Raw genomic sequence first — 17,108 nt, 5'->3', positions numbered from 1 at the left:
ACTGCTTATCAGATACGAAATGCAAATGCTAACATGATTGAATTATAAAAAGCTCATAAATAGTTTGACTAGGTTCCAACCTGTTGGGAATCCAAATGTACTTTCCCACAATGCGACACAGAGGATTCGACAAACTTGGAAACTAAGAAAAGCTCCACTTCCACATTTCCCACATCGTAATCAAGTTCTGATTGAAGCAAAAGGATAAAACTGGAATATTTCACTTCCTTGATGTTGCAAAGGAAGTTCATTTTATACACTTGATATACTTCTCCATTAGGATCATTTCCCCGTGACCCAGATAATGCACTAATACAAGCTGTCCCATGTAATTCTTTCAACTTTGTTGTTCCTAAAAATATGTTGATTAGAAAAAAATAATTATTTAATCACAATAAGTTGAAAATCCACATTGAGCATCTACCAGACATGACAGCAGATGCAGCTTAACGGTGGTCTAAATTTTAGAGTCTCTTTAAGGGTAAAAACTTTCTTTCTTGTTCCTTGATGTCTTCCATGACTGCCTACTTATTCATAAAAAAGAAATAAAATTCACTGAGAATGCATGTAGAAGTCTCCAATGATATGTGAGTTTTAATTGCTAGAAGGCATGAAAGATTGCTGGGTGAATGTAGATGCAGATTACATAGACGAGCAGACTACAAGCTAGGTTGCTGATTCAGGAAGTTGATTTGGTGAGCTCTGTCCTTGACCGTTGAGTTGCTTCTCTTTCAGTTAGACAATTTCATTCATTAATTCAATTATTCGTTTATCCAGCATTTGTTTTGGGGATCAGCTAAGAAATCTATGTCCTGTGCATTCCTCTTAGCGCTCCAGTAGAATCTTCACAGACGTATGTTTAGTTGGGTAATGGTTGATCACGTTACTCGGGATTATTTTAATTACATTCCAGTAATTATAAATTTTCATCTTTATTTGGATTATTTCAAGAATTGTTAGAATTGGAATTTCTAACAAAGAGTGAAATTATTTATTTTTATATGCATGAGGGGTATGTGATATGAAGGTACAGGTTAGAACAGTCAGGCCAGTTTACTCAGTCAAGTAACACATTGGGTGTCGGTCAAGACTTTGTTTAGAGTACGGGTCATGAAAAAAACATCTGGCTTCAAAGCACCTTTTGAGTTTGCCAAACACTGAACAAGCCAAAAAGTGTTTTTAAGCTGCTTGACCAGCTTTTGAGCCAATCCAAACACTCCCATTGTCCTACATTGAAGAAATATCTGCCTATTGTTTCTCACACCTAATAAAAGGTGTGTCCTTGTATTCTGTTATCATCAAGTCATTAATGCATCTCCGTTCTTTACAAATACTCTAAGAACCCGCGAGCAGTCATCCCTAAAAAAGTTGTTTTAAGATTGGCCGAATTTCGCCCACATTTCAACAAGAAATAGATTTGTTAACTTATGTATAACAACTTGGTAAAGAAGAATAGATAAAAGCACCTTGCCGAGTGCATTTCAGATAGCCTCTAGTCCCATTAAGTGCTGCTACAGTGTAATGTGATGAACTCAAAAGCAGAGAAGACAGAGGTCAGAAGTGAAAAGCTGGTTCTAGTTTACCTGCGCCTAATTTTCTGTCCTGCACATCAGAGCCACCTCGGGGAGGTTTTTCATTGAAAGGAAGAAGATGGTCATTGAGAGCACCAATCTGGTGCAGCTTCTTACATGCATCCAAGCAGACAAGCTGCCTTGATAGTTGAGAACTCCTGCATTCTGGACCAACAATCGTTTGGAGAGCTGCATTTGGAGGTAATGTCAACTTACACCGGTACAACTCTCCAGACAAAATGTACTGAAACACTGGCTTTGGAGAGAAGAACCTGTCGAGCGAAACAATTATCATATTTAGACGACAAACAGATAAAGATACCATCCTTTCATTTTATGCATACCCTTAAACTGGAATATGAGAGAAAAGAAGGGACATGTGAAGAAGTATCAAATTTTTGTTAAATGTAAAGAGAAGAACTAAAAGCCAAGAGAAACATTTTCACACAGCATGGAGCATTTAAACTTGATGACTCCCATGAGCAAACATTTACCGAAAGCACGAATCGCCCCTTGAAAATATGAAACATAATTTTGCTGTATGCTTAATACTGAGAGCAACTATGACATCCATAATCCATTGGCTGAAAATATAGCACCTTGTTGGTGAAGAAGTGTCTCCATGATGTACACCCACAAATTTATTTGGAGAGGATCCAGTAATTGAGGTTTTAAGTGGTAAGGGGGCGAAATTCAGCACAGCAGAGAGAGGAGGAGACAGACAGGTGAATCTGTACTAGACTTCTGTTTGTGTTTTCTATATGGATATGACTAAAAGGTGTATGCTTCATCTTGACCCTTAAATCAGGAAATGTTGACACCGCCAAATGATAGGAACATGACATAGAAATCTGATAAAATAATAGAGTACATCAAATATGAGGATCAAAATTAATATAGTGGTTAAACTTTAGTGGCAGTACATCATTAGTACACAGTAGTGAGTAGTCTGGAGCTACAACCCATAATTCCCTTTTCCATTATCACAGATTTACTGTTATAATTTTCTTTAAGTTACTTTCTCGCTTCTCTTTTTTCTTTTCAGATTAGTAATATGCATCTTAAAGAAGCGTAGAATATGATAAGCAGAAAACTTGATTTTTGCACACAAGCTGTATTGTTGTATATGACCCCTTGAATCTGTGAAGGCTTTTTGAATATGAAAACACTAGTATCACCCAACGATGGTCCAATATGAGATGTAAATAGACCATATCCAACCTAAACCCCATACACAAACCTCCTATACTCAGTTTTTTTTTTCTCTGTCAAAAATAAAAAAAAAACATACACAAACCTCCTATACTCAGTTTATCACTTCACTGGCTAAGTTGATAGGACATTGTATATAACAGGCCAAAGCATAACTTACTGATCCTAGGGTTCATGTGTGAGGCAGAAGGAACTGGGCCAGACATTGGAAGCCAACAGCTATCTAATACAAAATTTTGAAGCAAATATTGAATGAGGAAACTGAAGGTTGACCGTGATTAATGATAATAGCTTCAACCTAGATCCTGCTTGAACTCCATACCAAAACGATCACATCATATATCCCATCTGTTCTAGGATTAATTTCTATATCCTTCCAAAATGATTTGTTCATTTCCAAACGGCTCTGAGCAGGTAACAACAACAAAGCTCATTTTAATCTAATAGGGGATCCTGGATTCCAGTGTTAACCATAACTTGGTTTGTATACATAAAACAAAATGCACCAGTGAACACAATATTTAGTTGAAGGCATGAGAATCCATACTTATCTCCAGGGAGCATTTCACAATATTTAGTCAAGACACTGACACTAGAATCTGCAGTTACTGATGCTCCAGTTGCCTCCACATAATATGCTTTAGTTTCCTTCACAAGACAAGGTTTCACCACAGAATCATCAGGATCTCTCTTTATAGCTGTATCTGTCATAGAATATTCACTCCTAATAATATCGAACATCTGCTCCCTCTGCTTCTTGTTTCCTCTGAAATCATTCTGAAGGTTATATACTTGAAATAAATAGATTTATGAATGCCAAAATCGGGTCAGATATGCAAGTTGCTTCACCTCTCAAGCATAAGTATATACTGAGACTCAGTCTGACGAGCACGTCCCCTAGATTGGACATAACTACGAACTGTCTTTGGTAAATCAAATCGTATTACAGAAGAACAGTGTGGCACATCAATTCCCTCCTCAACCACATCAGTGGCAAATAATAAATTGACCTGTGATGATAAGGGAATAGGGGGGACATATAACATTCAGATCAAAGGTAGTTAAAGGGACTCCCAAGAAAGTATTTATGTCAAATATAATGTAATGTTTTATGTATATATGTAATTACCTTTCCAGAGAGAAAAGATCCCAAGGTTTCTTTTTGCGCTTTTCGTGTCAGAGCATCGACAGATGTGTTTGTTCCAGTCAAATATGCTATTGTGAAATGTGAAAACCAGGTCATTTTCTTCATAACTCTTTCAATTACCTTAGCTGTTATAATTCTTTCAACAAAAATGAGACAGCGTACTTGTGTGGCTTTCCTGCATCCATGAATCAGAACCTCAAGTTTGTGAAAGAGATACAAAAAAGATGCATCTAACGACAGTTACAAGTTTGTTGATAGAATCAGATGTCGAGTTCATTACCCAAGGAGTTGAAAAATTTCAAGAAGCACTTGCAGTTTTGAAGATATATGGCCCATTAACAGAGTTGCTGACAAGTCATATCCAACATCGAAGAGACTCTCACAGTCTGATGAAATAAGAATAAATCAACACTTGCAAAGAACTCAAAAGTTGGAATTTTTACTGTGTTACTATAGTAAAAGTCAATTCAGCTGGATTGAAAGGAAAATTCAAATGTTATCTACTATATAACAAACAAATATTAAAAAGTCCGACCAGAAGCCATTCTAGCAGTGTTCACACTGATTGCGCCATACAAGCATAACCAATCAATTGAAAATCACACATCACGGGAAACCGACCAAGTTACAATTTTATCATTGCTCAGAATAAATTGTAACACAATGATACTTAAAACAGTAATGGGTTTAAGTTTAACTACTTTTTTCAAGAACAAATAAGGACAAATAGATATCAAGAGAATGGATATAGCATATATAGCTGTCCTAGCTTAAAAAATTGTTTGACATAGGAAAAACATCTAAAAAAACATAATGATCTTGATCCACTAATGTCCATAGAATAGAGAGAAGGAGTAGCATATAGGGATAACAGATCTGTGTGTAAATAGAAAGAAATATGTAATTTATGGCATAATAATAGAGAGAGCAAGAAATGACCTCGTAATAGGTGGTCTATTCGAAAAAGAAAAGAGAACATTACCATACAATCAATGGAAGAACCTTTTGAGCTCCTGATACTAAAACATAATATGTAACAGATGCAAGGGAAACTGAGGAAACAAGGACTGAATGAATACTCCTACTACAACTACAACAACATACCAAGTGTAATCCCACAAGTGCGCTCTGGGAAGGGTGGTGTGTATGTAGACCTTATCCCTTCCTTGTGAAGGTAGAGAGATTGTTTTGAAAAGACCCACAGCTCAAGTAAAACAATTCAAAGCAGGTTTGAAAAGGAAATGCTGTAGTAAATAAGCCACGTTGAAAATAATAGAGAAAAGAACAATGACAACACAATACTACGATAAAACCAAAGCCAACGGAAACAACAAGTGGTAATTAAATTGCAAAGATAATAGAAGAATAGTAATAATACAACTGATAAGGAAAACCAGCCAATGCTCGACTGCCTACAAACCTTTTACCCCAATACCCCACCACCATACCCTCCTTTCTAGAAGCATGTCCTCAGTAAACCGACTTGAGATAAAAAGAAAAAGATTCTTGACAAGAAGTATGTCCACCCCTCACTCACTGCAACGAACCTTAAACCAAAAAGAATGGTAATTCAAGATCCACTAGCCGGATGATCAAATATGCAGGTTTGCAATTGGAGAACCCAAAAATGAAACATCAAAATAAAATTGATAAAGATAACAACAAACAGGTCAGCAATGGCCACATATCTGCATAAGCAATACATAGAACAAACTCAGGTACCTTGTGGCATTGATTCCTGGATAATTGACAATGCCTCCTCCAAAAAGTATCTATGTTGTAGAGAACTTGTCCTTAGAATCTCATTTTCATCTTTGTCATTAGGCACATTTTCCAAGCAGATTTTAACAGCCTATAATATGAGGGGGAGAAACAGCCAGAAATAAAAAATTCCAACATATATTAGATAGGTCTAAAAGAGTGTCAGACATGATATGCAGAACTGTTGAAGAAAACATAGAAATTGGTAGACATATCCACAGCTTAGAATATAAGTTCTGATAGTCCGGAATAGACCCAAGCTTAGAACCAATTAAATGTTCCATATGTAGCCATAAAACACAGGGATGCTGAGTTAATCAATTGAATGGAGCCCAAGCAAGCACATTTGTGCAACAGTGAAAAAGGTTTCAAGTACATTAATCGGAGAAAAAGAACACCTTCCATATGGTTTTGGTGAAGACTTAACTCTTTTAGGCTTACCTAATTACTTACTATGATTTGCTACTTTGGAAGATAATCCAATAGGTTTCCTAAACTTTCTATGAAGAGAACTACACTTCTGCTTTTGGACAGAAGATATTAGTGATAAATGATGGTAAGAGAAACAAGGATGCTCATTAATATAAGTTAAGATGAAAAAAGTAAAAGCACCAGCTTCTGTTTTTTTTTAATTAGTAAATGAGAAGGCAGATTTTGAGCTGGGATTCCATGAATTAACTCTTTGCAGAACCCATACCCGACAGACTCACAGGAATGAAGTGTTTTTCAGGTAAACAAGAGAAGATCTAAAAAGGGCAATCGAGCACAATTTGAAAGGAAAAAAATCCTTCTTTCCTTTTGAAATAAAATTATGTGTTTAGCCATAAAAAGGAATTCTTTCCTTTTGAATAAGTAAATTTTAGTCACAGATGAGCACTAAACTAGTGCTGCATATATGCACAAGTGGCTATGGTTCCAAGGACCTCAGAATATATGAAGCTACCCACTCCTTTGATATTCACATAGTTACACCTAAATTCAAACAATAAATCCCTCAAAAATTACTACTAATTTGCTCCTTCCATACGGTCTATGTGTTGTTAGTGGGTGTATGCAGTCAAAGTTGGCCGGATGGTGAAATTGAATGATTTAAGGCATTTGTTGTGGCCAAGGGTTATACTCAAACCTTTTTTTTTTTGAAACTGATAACATTTGTATTTCATTTAGTACTTAGGTAGTACTGAAAAAACATATTTACAAAAGCAGAAAGGACGTATAATCTATCCAAAAACTGAATTAAATCTTAATGGATCCTAAAACATCTATGATTGACTCAGATACATTGGAGTAGATATTTGTACACCAAAAGCAGAACAACAAAATACACTTAATCTTTACTTCCTGCAGGTTGATGTTCCTATTCTCAAAACATCTCTCGTTTCTCTCCCTCCATATAGTCCACCAAATACTAGCAGGGATCATCCACCATCTTTCTATGTTTGTATCCCCAACTCCAGCCATCTCCCAACTGAATAGAGTCTCATCAATCTTGCTAGGCATACACCAAGATATGCCTCTGAGATTAAGGAAAATCTGTCACAGCTGCTCAGTAAAGTTGCAATGTAAGAAGAGATGTCTCACTGTCTCATTAGCCTTACCACATAAGGAACATCTGTTGCATAGAGAGATTCCTCTCTTGGCCACATTATCCAATGTCAAAACTGCTTCATTGGCTAGTAGCCATGTAAAGCATGCCACTTTGTGCGGCACTTTAATCCTCCAGATTTGCTTCCAAGGCCATTTGTACAGTGATACATTCCTTCCAGTGGCTAAAATTGCATTTGTCTGCCTTTTCTATCCATGGTTGTTCGTAATTGGCCTTTTTATTAGTTGGACATCAAGAATATTTTTCTTTTTTTTATTTTATCAAGTGATAATATTCATATTAATAGGGCATAAAAAGTGTTTGTATACCAGAAGTACACAAAGAAATAGAGAACCTCACAGCTGAACATGGTTTTCTACAAAAGCCAGTGAATCCTCTATACGTATAGAAACTTTATGGGTGCATCAAAAAGAAATAAGAGCAAATAGACTATTTCTCAAATTAGCAGAACATTTCTCTACACCCTCAAAAGCTCCCCTATTCCTCTCTCTCTCTCTCTCTCTCTCTCTCTCTCTCTCTCTCAATACAGTCACATGAGTGCCAAGGGAGCAACATCCCCTTTTCTGCTTCTTCTCTTCGGTCTTCTAAGGGCCTAACTAACGTTGAGTCCTTCACAGTGCTCGGCATCACCCACTCAACTCCAAAAGTCTCAGAATTTCCCCCACAAAGAAGAGGCTAACTGACAATGTAATAAAAGGTGGTTTACGTCTTCTCCAAATACTTTACACCTGAAACACCAATTGACACAAGTGATCTTTCTCTTCCTCAAATTCCCCAATGCCAAGATTACCACCCTCACAGCTAACGAAGTATAGAAACAAATTTTAGTGATATCCTGGGGCTTCATATCTAACTGTATGGAAAAGTCGATTCCTCCCTAGATAGGAATTTCTCATAATAAGAATTCACTGAGTAAACACCACTTCTTCCAGTTACCTGTCTTCATAAATTAACAGTATCCATAAAACCTTTTGTTGGTGAAGCAATACTTTGAAATTCTCTAACCTCCAAGTCTTGAACATTCCTCCTAAACCTCAAATCCCGACAAACTTTTCCCCCTTGCATACTCCATAAGCGATGGACTGACATCTTCTTTTGACAAGAGATGTTAAACATACTAGGAAATGTGATTCTCAAGATGTTTTGCTCTGCTATGATTTTTAGGATGACAAAATATATGGAGCAACCACCTGATTTTGCAGTGGTCTTCTATGATGATTGGGCTGGTCTTTATATAGTCCGAAATGGTTCCTTGAGCATGGTTTGGTAAGTTCATCATGGTTATTCAGGAATTTGACACGAATACTGACATTTTGTATTCTATCGACGCACTGCTCCAAATTTGTGTATCTATTTGCTTGTTTATGTTGATAATATCACAGATAATGATCAGACTTGCTTGTATATTTAAGTTGAAGCAACATCTCTTTCAGAACTTCCAAACAAAGGCTTTAGGCATAGTGGAGTATTTCCTAGGCACTGAGATTGCTCAGTCCAAATCAAAAAATTTCATCTCACAACGCAAGTATGCTCTATACTTTCTTGAAGAGCCGGGAATGATAGAATGTAGACCCACTACCATCCCATGGACCGGAATGCATCAGGGGGGAGTCCCCCCTCCTGGTTGGTAAGTAATTTACCTACAGTGACTCGACTTGATATTACTTTTTCGCTGATGTTGTAAGTCAGTTTATAAACTCCCAATGTGATAGAATTAGGATGCATTAGTATGTATTCTTAGATACATAAAACTATCCCCAGGGAAAGGATTAGTCTTTGAGGATCGAAGCCATGAGCAAACTATTGGACACACAGATGAAGATTAGACAGGATCACATTTTGATAGGCAGTCTACTTGTAGATATTGTATTCACGTTGGAGGTAATCTGGTGTCTTGGCAACACAAAAACAAACTGTTGTTGCACGTTCTAATACAGAAGCAAAGAGTCGAATGATGGATGTGGCAACTTGCGAACTAGTTTGGATAAAACAATGCTTAAAGAATTGAAGTTTGGACAAATTAACGAGACTGAACTTGTGTGTAATGATGAAGTTGCTCTTCATATTGCATCGATGCCTGTTTGATGAGAAAACTAAGCATACTGATCAATTGTCACTTTGTGAGAGTAAGGATACTCTCAGGAGACATTCTCACAAATTCCTGAAGTCAAATGATCGGTGTGCAAACATTTCGCCCAAATCTCTTACTGGTTCTCGAATTAATTACATTTGTAATAAGCTTGGTATGTACGACTTGTATGCACCATCTTGAAGGGGGAGTGTTAAGGATATTGTGTACATAGTTAGAATCAATCACATAGATATCGAGAATTCAAATTCTGCGGCCTTGATTATACATGCTTATTCTATTTCTCGCAGTGTCCAGTAAAGTAACAGGTAGTAAGATCATAATTTATGAAATGGACATCCCCTCTTAAGTCAGGCAGAGAAGAAAATCAGTTGGACAAAGACCAATCCAATCTGAAAGTTCAAGCTTCAAAATAGATAGAACCAGCTAACCAAAAGTACAGCCAGTTTTTTTAGTTGTTAATAATGCATTTCAAAGTGTCACGTAGATGAATTAATATTAGTTGGATTCAAACCCTGACTAATAAAGTGCTTCTCATTGCTTCATGTAAGAGAGGCCTAAGTGTTTCTTACTCTTAACAGAAAGGAATGAATAATTTATGCATATATATATTTGTTAATGTGTATGCTTCAATAAATAGAAACAGAAAATGAAAGTAATCTCACCATAGGTGGAGCTAGTTGCACGCCTTCCCTTCAATTAATTTGTATATAATTACCAAGAAATGAAAACAAATAACAGATCATGAAACCTTAATCATACCTCATAAGCACAAATGATGCCTAGATTTTCCAGGCAACACAATATCTTTGCATAACAATTGGACAATCTCTTCCGAAGCTTCTTATACATATCATCTGTATCTTTGTACTGACTTGGCAGTGACAGTTTCAAATCAGCTAAAGCAGCATCAAACTGTTCATGAAAATGTGGTGAATTAAGTACAAGAGTTTAGAGAAACATTCTATCACGTCATGTTCCAAAGAAGCATATTATTCATATGGGAACTGTGTCAACAAGTATTGCATAATGCAGAAAAGCACTCAAGATTACTAGGTAAGCAAATCTTTACCAATATCTTAGTACATAAACAAGGGCATCACTACATCACTCCGGTAAATGAGAAGAGAAAAAGTAAGACAGAAGTTTGAAGTTTATGGACCTGAACTTAACATTCCTGGAGTTCAACAAAACAAAATGTCATTTAAGTTTTGAAAACACCACCATTCAAACCTACTGCAAGCATAGAAAGAACTGTGCAAGGAACACATGAAAACATCAAGATATTGAGGACCCTTATCATTCAGTAAACTTCAAGCACCCAAAACCATCTAGTAGGTCTGCAATAAGACCCCATCAAGAGAAGTTAAGATTGTGAGAAATATATTGGAAGAATATTATTGAATTGTGTATATTCATTGTTACATTGAGACCCTATTTATAGACACTACATTGGAACCCTTTTCCGACAGGATTCCTATTCCTATTCCTATTTATATTCTTATTCCTATTCCTATTGTAAGTAGGAAATACTTATAAATACTTATTTCTATTCTAACACTCCCCCTCAAGCTGGTGCATACAAATCATATGTACCTAGCTTGTTACAGATGTAATTAATACGAGGACATGTGAGAGACTTGGTGAACATATCTGCAAGCTGATCATTTGACTTCACAAATTTTGTAACAATATCTCCCGAGAGTATCTTTTCACTGACAAAGTGACTGTAAATCTCAATGTGCTTAGTCTTTTCATGAAACACTGGATTTGATGCGATAAAAATAGCCGCTTGATTATCACACACAAGTTCCATCTGATCAATTTTGCCAAATTTTAGTTCTCTCAGCAACTGTTTGAGCCAAACTAGCTCACAAGTTATGTCGCCATTGCTCAATATTCTAATTCTACACTAGATCGAGCAACCACATTTTGTTTCTTACTCTTCCACGACACTAAATTACCTCCAACTAAAACACAATATTCGGATGTCGAACGTCTATGTGATCCTGCTTTCGGATTGATTCGATTCCCCCGCTTGCCCAGGAAATGAGTTGCGTAGCGGTTACCTTAGGGTTAGGGAGGGAATAGCCTTTCAGTCTACTAGCAGCAATTCCATAGCTACCTGAAAACACACTTTCTTTTTTTCTTAAGCATCCCGCCTATTCCTTAATGTTAGCTCAGACACTAGGCAATAGAACGAAGTTAGTTCCTAATTCCCACAGGTTTTGCAGTGCTTCTTCTACCCATCTTGGTATCGGGCATCCGGAATCAGTATCGTTAATTGGCAATTTCTCTCTTGTGCCATTAGCGAATCCCTTTAGAGGAGTTGCCCGATCATCCCTTGCACTTCGGTTCGGGACTCTGAATCGATCAATCGAATGGGAAAACACCTTTCCTCTTTCGCTTTCTCTCCACTCCTGCTCCTGTGGCTTCCCTTCCGGGTTCATTTCATGCCCCCTCCGGTTACTCTGTCCCTGGCATCCCTTCTTACCTTTGGAATGTCGTTGATCTCCGCCTCATTCCCGATCTCCTCGCTAAGCTTTTCTTCTCTCTCTAGGTTCCATTAATCAGCGTCTGTATATCCAATGATATTTTCATTGCCTTGATCCTTAAAGAGTAGTACTTTACCAAGAGCTAACTTTATATATCGCATTATACGAACAACTGCTTCCCAATGACTATCACAAGGGGAAGTCATAAACTGACTTACAACACTCACGGGAAAAGAGATGTCAGGTCTAGTCACTGTGAGATAATTCAACTTTCCAACAAGCCGGCTATACCTTTCAGGATTACTAAGTGGCTCCCCGTGTCCTGGAAGAAGTTTAACATTCGGATTCATACGAGTGTCAATAGGTCTACATCTCATCATTCCTGTCTCCTCAAGAAATAACAATACCTGATCTAGACTGAGCAACCTCAATACCTAGAAAATACTTCAATCTGCCAAGGACTTTAGTCTGAAAGTGCTTAAAGAGATGTTGCTTTAAATTAGTGATACCATCTTGATCATTACCAGTGTTAACAATATCATCAACGTAAACAACCAAATAGATACATCGACTTGGTGCAGAATGTCGATAAAACATAGAGTGATCAGCTCCACTACAAGTCATGCCTAACTCCTAAATTACTGTGCTAAACTTCCAAAACCAAGCTCGAGGAGACTGTTTCAAACCATAGAGTGACCTAAGCAATCGACATACAAGGCTACTAGACTCCCCTTGAGCAACAAAACCAGGTGGTTACTCCATATAGACTTCTTCCTCAAGATCACCATGCAGAAAAGCATTCTTAATGTCCAACTGATAAAAAGGCCAATGACGAACGGCAGACATAGATAGAAAAAGATGAACAGATGCTATTTTAGCCACAAGAGAAAAAGTGTCACTATAATCTAGCCCAAATATCTGAGTATACCCTTTGGCAACAAGGCGAGCCTTAACTCGATCAACCTAACCGTCATGATCAATTTTGACTGCATAAACCCAACGGCAACCAACAGTATTTACCTGCAGGAAAGGAGACAAGCTCCCAAGTACCACTCTTATGTAAAGCAGACATCTCATCAACCATAGTCTGCCTCCATCCAGAATGAGAAAGTGTTTCACCTGTAGTCTTTGGAATGGAAATGAAGACAAAGACGACATAAAGGCATAATAGGGTGATGATAAACGATGATAACTTAAGAAGGTATAATGTGGGTTAGTATTTTCAGTGGATCGTATAGCTTTTTGAAGTGCAAGCGGTGGGCTAGGTGCAGGCAAGTCCGCAGTAGGAGCATGAACTGGCGCATGACATGAATCATCTGGGACTAGGGTTGGACGTGGACGACGATGATAAGTTAGTAATGGTGGCACAACAACTGGAGATGTAAAAGTAACTATAGATTCCTCAAAGGTTGGCACAAGTAAAACTTGAGGCATGGGTAAGACCATAGATGCATCAGGATGATCAGAAGATGTATAGTAAGGCTTAGACTCAAAAAAGGTAACATCAACGGACATAAGGTATCGATGAAGATCGTGTGAATAACATTGATACCCTTTTTGGACTCGAGAGTAGCCAAGAAAGACACATTTGAGGGCACGAGGAGCTAATTTATCTTTTCCTGGGACTAAGGGCTAAGTAATGAACAAAGCATGTGCTCCCAAAAACACGAGGGGGGATTGGATAGAGATGTGACTGAGGAAACAGTATGGAATGTGGAACCTGATTCTGAATAGAAGAAGAAGACATTTTATTTCACAAGACGTAAGAACTGCATCTCCCCAAAAATGCAGCGGAACATTGGATTCAAGGAGAAGAGTACGAGCGGTCTCAATAAGATGTCGATTTTTTCTTTGAGCTACACCGTTTTGTTGAGAGGTGTATGGACAAGTAGTCTGGTGAATAATGCCTTGGTAAGTCATAAACTCCCGAAATTGAGAGGATAAGTATTCTAAGGCATTATCACTATGAAAAGTACGAATAGAAACCCCAAACTGATTTTGTATTTCAGCAAAGAAACTTTTGAAAATAGAAAATAACTCAGAACGATCTTTCATTAAAAAAACCCAAGTACATCTTGAGTAATCATCAATGAAACTAACAAAATAACGAAATCCTAAGGTGACTCTACTAGGACCCCAAATATCAGAATGAAATGATGAAAAAATAGACTCTGAACGACCCTCAGTACTACGAGAAAACATAGCACGAGTGTGTTTCCCATGTTGACACAACTTACATTCTAATGTAGATATAACTAGACAAACTAGGCACCATCTTTTGCAATTTGGATAGACTCGAATGTCTCAAACGTTTATGAATTAAATCTGGGGGATCTGTAACGGAGCATGCTGTTAAGGAATTTGAAGAGGTAAGATAGTAAAGGCCTTGTGATTCATGTCCTGTTCCACTCATCTGTCCCGTACTGCGGTCCTGCATGAGAAAAAATCATCGAAAAAGGTTATGCTACAATGTACGGCTTTCGTCAAACGACTAATAGATGCTAGATCAAAAGGAGAACCAGGGACATAAAGAACAGAGTCTAGGGTGAGAAAAGATAGGGGTTTGGCTTTTCCAACCCCTTTTGGTTTTGTCTGGATCCCATTGGCTAAAGTAATAGATGGAAGAGATCGTGAATAAACAATATCGAATAAAAGTGGATAACAGATACTAATTGCGACACACAAGCAAAAGAATTACCCGCAACAGACACATCAGGTTGTGCAACCGAAATTACTTGTGGAGACGTTTGCTTATTTGCACAATACTGAAGTAACTCATCATATTCTGCCTGAGCAATATGAGCATTATTGGATGGTTAATTAGGTTGAGCACCATATGCTACTAGTGAAGATGTCTATTTACTTGCGCAATTTCGAAGGAATTCATTATATTCCTTTAGAAAAATAGGATCATAACTGGGTGGTGGACCATGCAAAATATAACATATGTCACATGTGTCCAAGTTTATGACAATGACTACACTTAGATCGAGGTTTCCCAAAATGCCCTCCCCCTCGACGATTCTCCATAGACTGGTATGTACGCTTTTCTGTGGTTTGAGAAGCGAGAAAAGAGGAGTCAACAATGGGTGATGAAACTTCTTTGTGACTGGGAGGTGCAGCAAGAAGAATCAGACGAGAGAATAATTCATCAATTAAGGGAACTGTAGGACTGGCTAGAACCTGGTCACGTACAGAGTTATGGTCAGTAGGAAGTCCAGCAAGTGTAAGAACTAGAAAACAATGTTTGCCTTTGCTCTTGTTGTTTTTCCACGTTTGTAGTGATAAGCATCAATGTTTCAAATTCCTCCATGACTGCCTGTACTTGTCCCAAATGAGTAGACATATCGTATTCTTGTTTCTTTAAGTTGGTCATCCGAGATAATCACATCATAGAATCGAGATATGTCATTAGTGTAAAAAGCACGTGCCTTTTCCAAAACTAAATAACATGTCTGGAATGGGCGAAACAAGGGCATCAACTTAGAATCAATAGAGCGCCAAAGGAGACTACATAATTGGGCATCCACTTTCTCCCTAAGTTGCGCGGACTCTTCATTTTTGCAGGCGAACCCGTCTCGACACGACTCTGGTGCGGGTGCGGGTGCGTGTCGGATTTGGTCAATCGAATCCGGACGCTTTGACCGCAGCCGAGAAAAGATTGGGGAAGAAAAAATCAATTTCCGACGACGTAAAGAGTACAAAGCTTGAAAAAAGTACAGAGAAGAGAGAAGAGAAAATTATTTTTATGGCGACAACGCCGGCAAGTCGCCGGCGACATCGCCGGCGAAAGAGAAGAAGAGTTGACAGTTGAGAAGAGAGAAGAAGAAGAGTTGAGAAGAGGAAGAAGAAGAGTTGAGAAGAGATGTACTTTTATTGAAAGTTTCAAAACCCTTTTTTCTAGGATCAGCTTTTTTCTTGGAAGTTGGAAAAAGATTAAATATTAATTTTTTTTTAATATTGACTTGTTATTTGGAGTGTGGAAGAGCCACATATAAAATCAATACAACTTTTATTTTATTTACTCCATTTTAAAGTTAATAAAATCAATACAGCTTTTATTTTATTTTAAGGAAAGTTGAGGATATAAATCATGTAACAAGAATATAATTCATTTAATTTATGAAAAAAGTATCTATGAATTTATAATGGGATGAAATACATCCTTTCACTGTTTTTAAAGAGATTTTACCTTTATGAATTTAAATTAATTAATTTTAATTAAAATTTTTGAATAAACTTTATATAATTAATCAAAATTATTGAATTTCTATATTAATGATTAATATTAAAAAGTATAGCTTTTAAAGAGAGAAGAAAAAACAAAGGGAATGCACAAAGACAAGACGAATTATGATAGAATATTTGAAATTTATCTTCGAGGATTCAAATTCAAATTTAATCATATTAATATCAATATAAATATCACATAAATCTAAATTTAAATACGGTCTCAAATACTATAAATCATTGAATTAGCTACTCATTTGTTTATCTCTCGTAAAGTTGGATTGACTAGAATTTATCAAGACATAATAAGTAATAGATTAGAAATTAATATATATATATATATATATGTATATATATATATATATATATATATTGCATCCTTTGTCCTTTTACATAGTAAATCAAATTTAGCAAATCAGCTCAATTTTTAATATATTTTTTAAAATTTTAAATTATTAATTATTATAATTTATAGTATTAAAAAATTAAATAAAATTTTTATAAAACTTGTTGTCATCTTGAAAAATGAACAAATATTACAATTTACATGTATAAAGAAAATAGAAATATAAATATTAGAAAAGGAGAGAAAGGAACAATATTTCGAAAGATAAATATTTTGTCCATATAAATTGGACAAATTGGATTGAAAAATGGGATCTAACAATATTATAGAGATTTTTATTTCAAAACCGCTTTATGTGTAAAAAATTACTTACATGAAATAATTACTGATTAATATTACTACTATTATGTAAATATTCCTAAATAAATGCTAATAATTTATCCAGATCATGTCACATTACTCACTAATCACTTAATTCTTCATATCAATACAAACGCTTTAAGGATCCTGTCTTACTAGATCTTTTGATTCTTTCTATCATTACAAGTTTCGAACTATCGAAATACTAGAAATATGTATAGATATATATAGTTTCACGCACAATACTATGTCCAAATCAAGGATCATGTCTCGCTAGATCACTTAATTCTT

General features: G+C 36.5%; 1 protein-coding gene across 4 annotated transcripts in view; it reads right to left on the bottom strand.

Moving 5' to 3' along the window:
- The window catches only part of LOC107028962 (endoribonuclease Dicer homolog 3a), a 53,465-nt gene that overhangs the window by 17,096 nt on the left and 19,261 nt on the right, over window positions 1-17,108 (bottom strand). Inside the window, exons 1-9 of one of the 4 annotated variants that reach the window (XM_027919066.1) lie at window positions 15,077-15,697; window positions 10,149-10,301; window positions 5,653-5,782; window positions 4,211-4,316; window positions 3,913-4,105; window positions 3,633-3,793; window positions 3,331-3,549; window positions 1,584-1,843; window positions 81-352 (exon numbers count right to left, since the gene is read on the bottom strand). In XM_027919066.1, the coding sequence (XP_027774867.1) occupies window positions 81-352; window positions 1,584-1,843; window positions 3,331-3,549; window positions 3,633-3,793; window positions 3,913-4,105; window positions 4,211-4,316; window positions 5,653-5,782; window positions 10,149-10,238 (1,431 nt within the window). In that variant the 5' untranslated portion in view covers window positions 10,239-10,301; window positions 15,077-15,697. The other 3 variants (XM_027919065.1, XM_015230220.2, XM_015230219.2) reach the window with 3 other exon arrangements.

Source organism: Solanum pennellii, chromosome 8 (genome assembly GCF_001406875.1).
Source record: "Solanum pennellii chromosome 8, SPENNV200".
In the NCBI taxonomy this organism is placed as follows: domain Eukaryota; kingdom Viridiplantae; phylum Streptophyta; class Magnoliopsida; order Solanales; family Solanaceae; genus Solanum; species Solanum pennellii.
The sequence above is the reverse complement of the archived record's forward strand: the minus strand, read 5'-3'. Positions and strand labels throughout refer to the sequence as shown.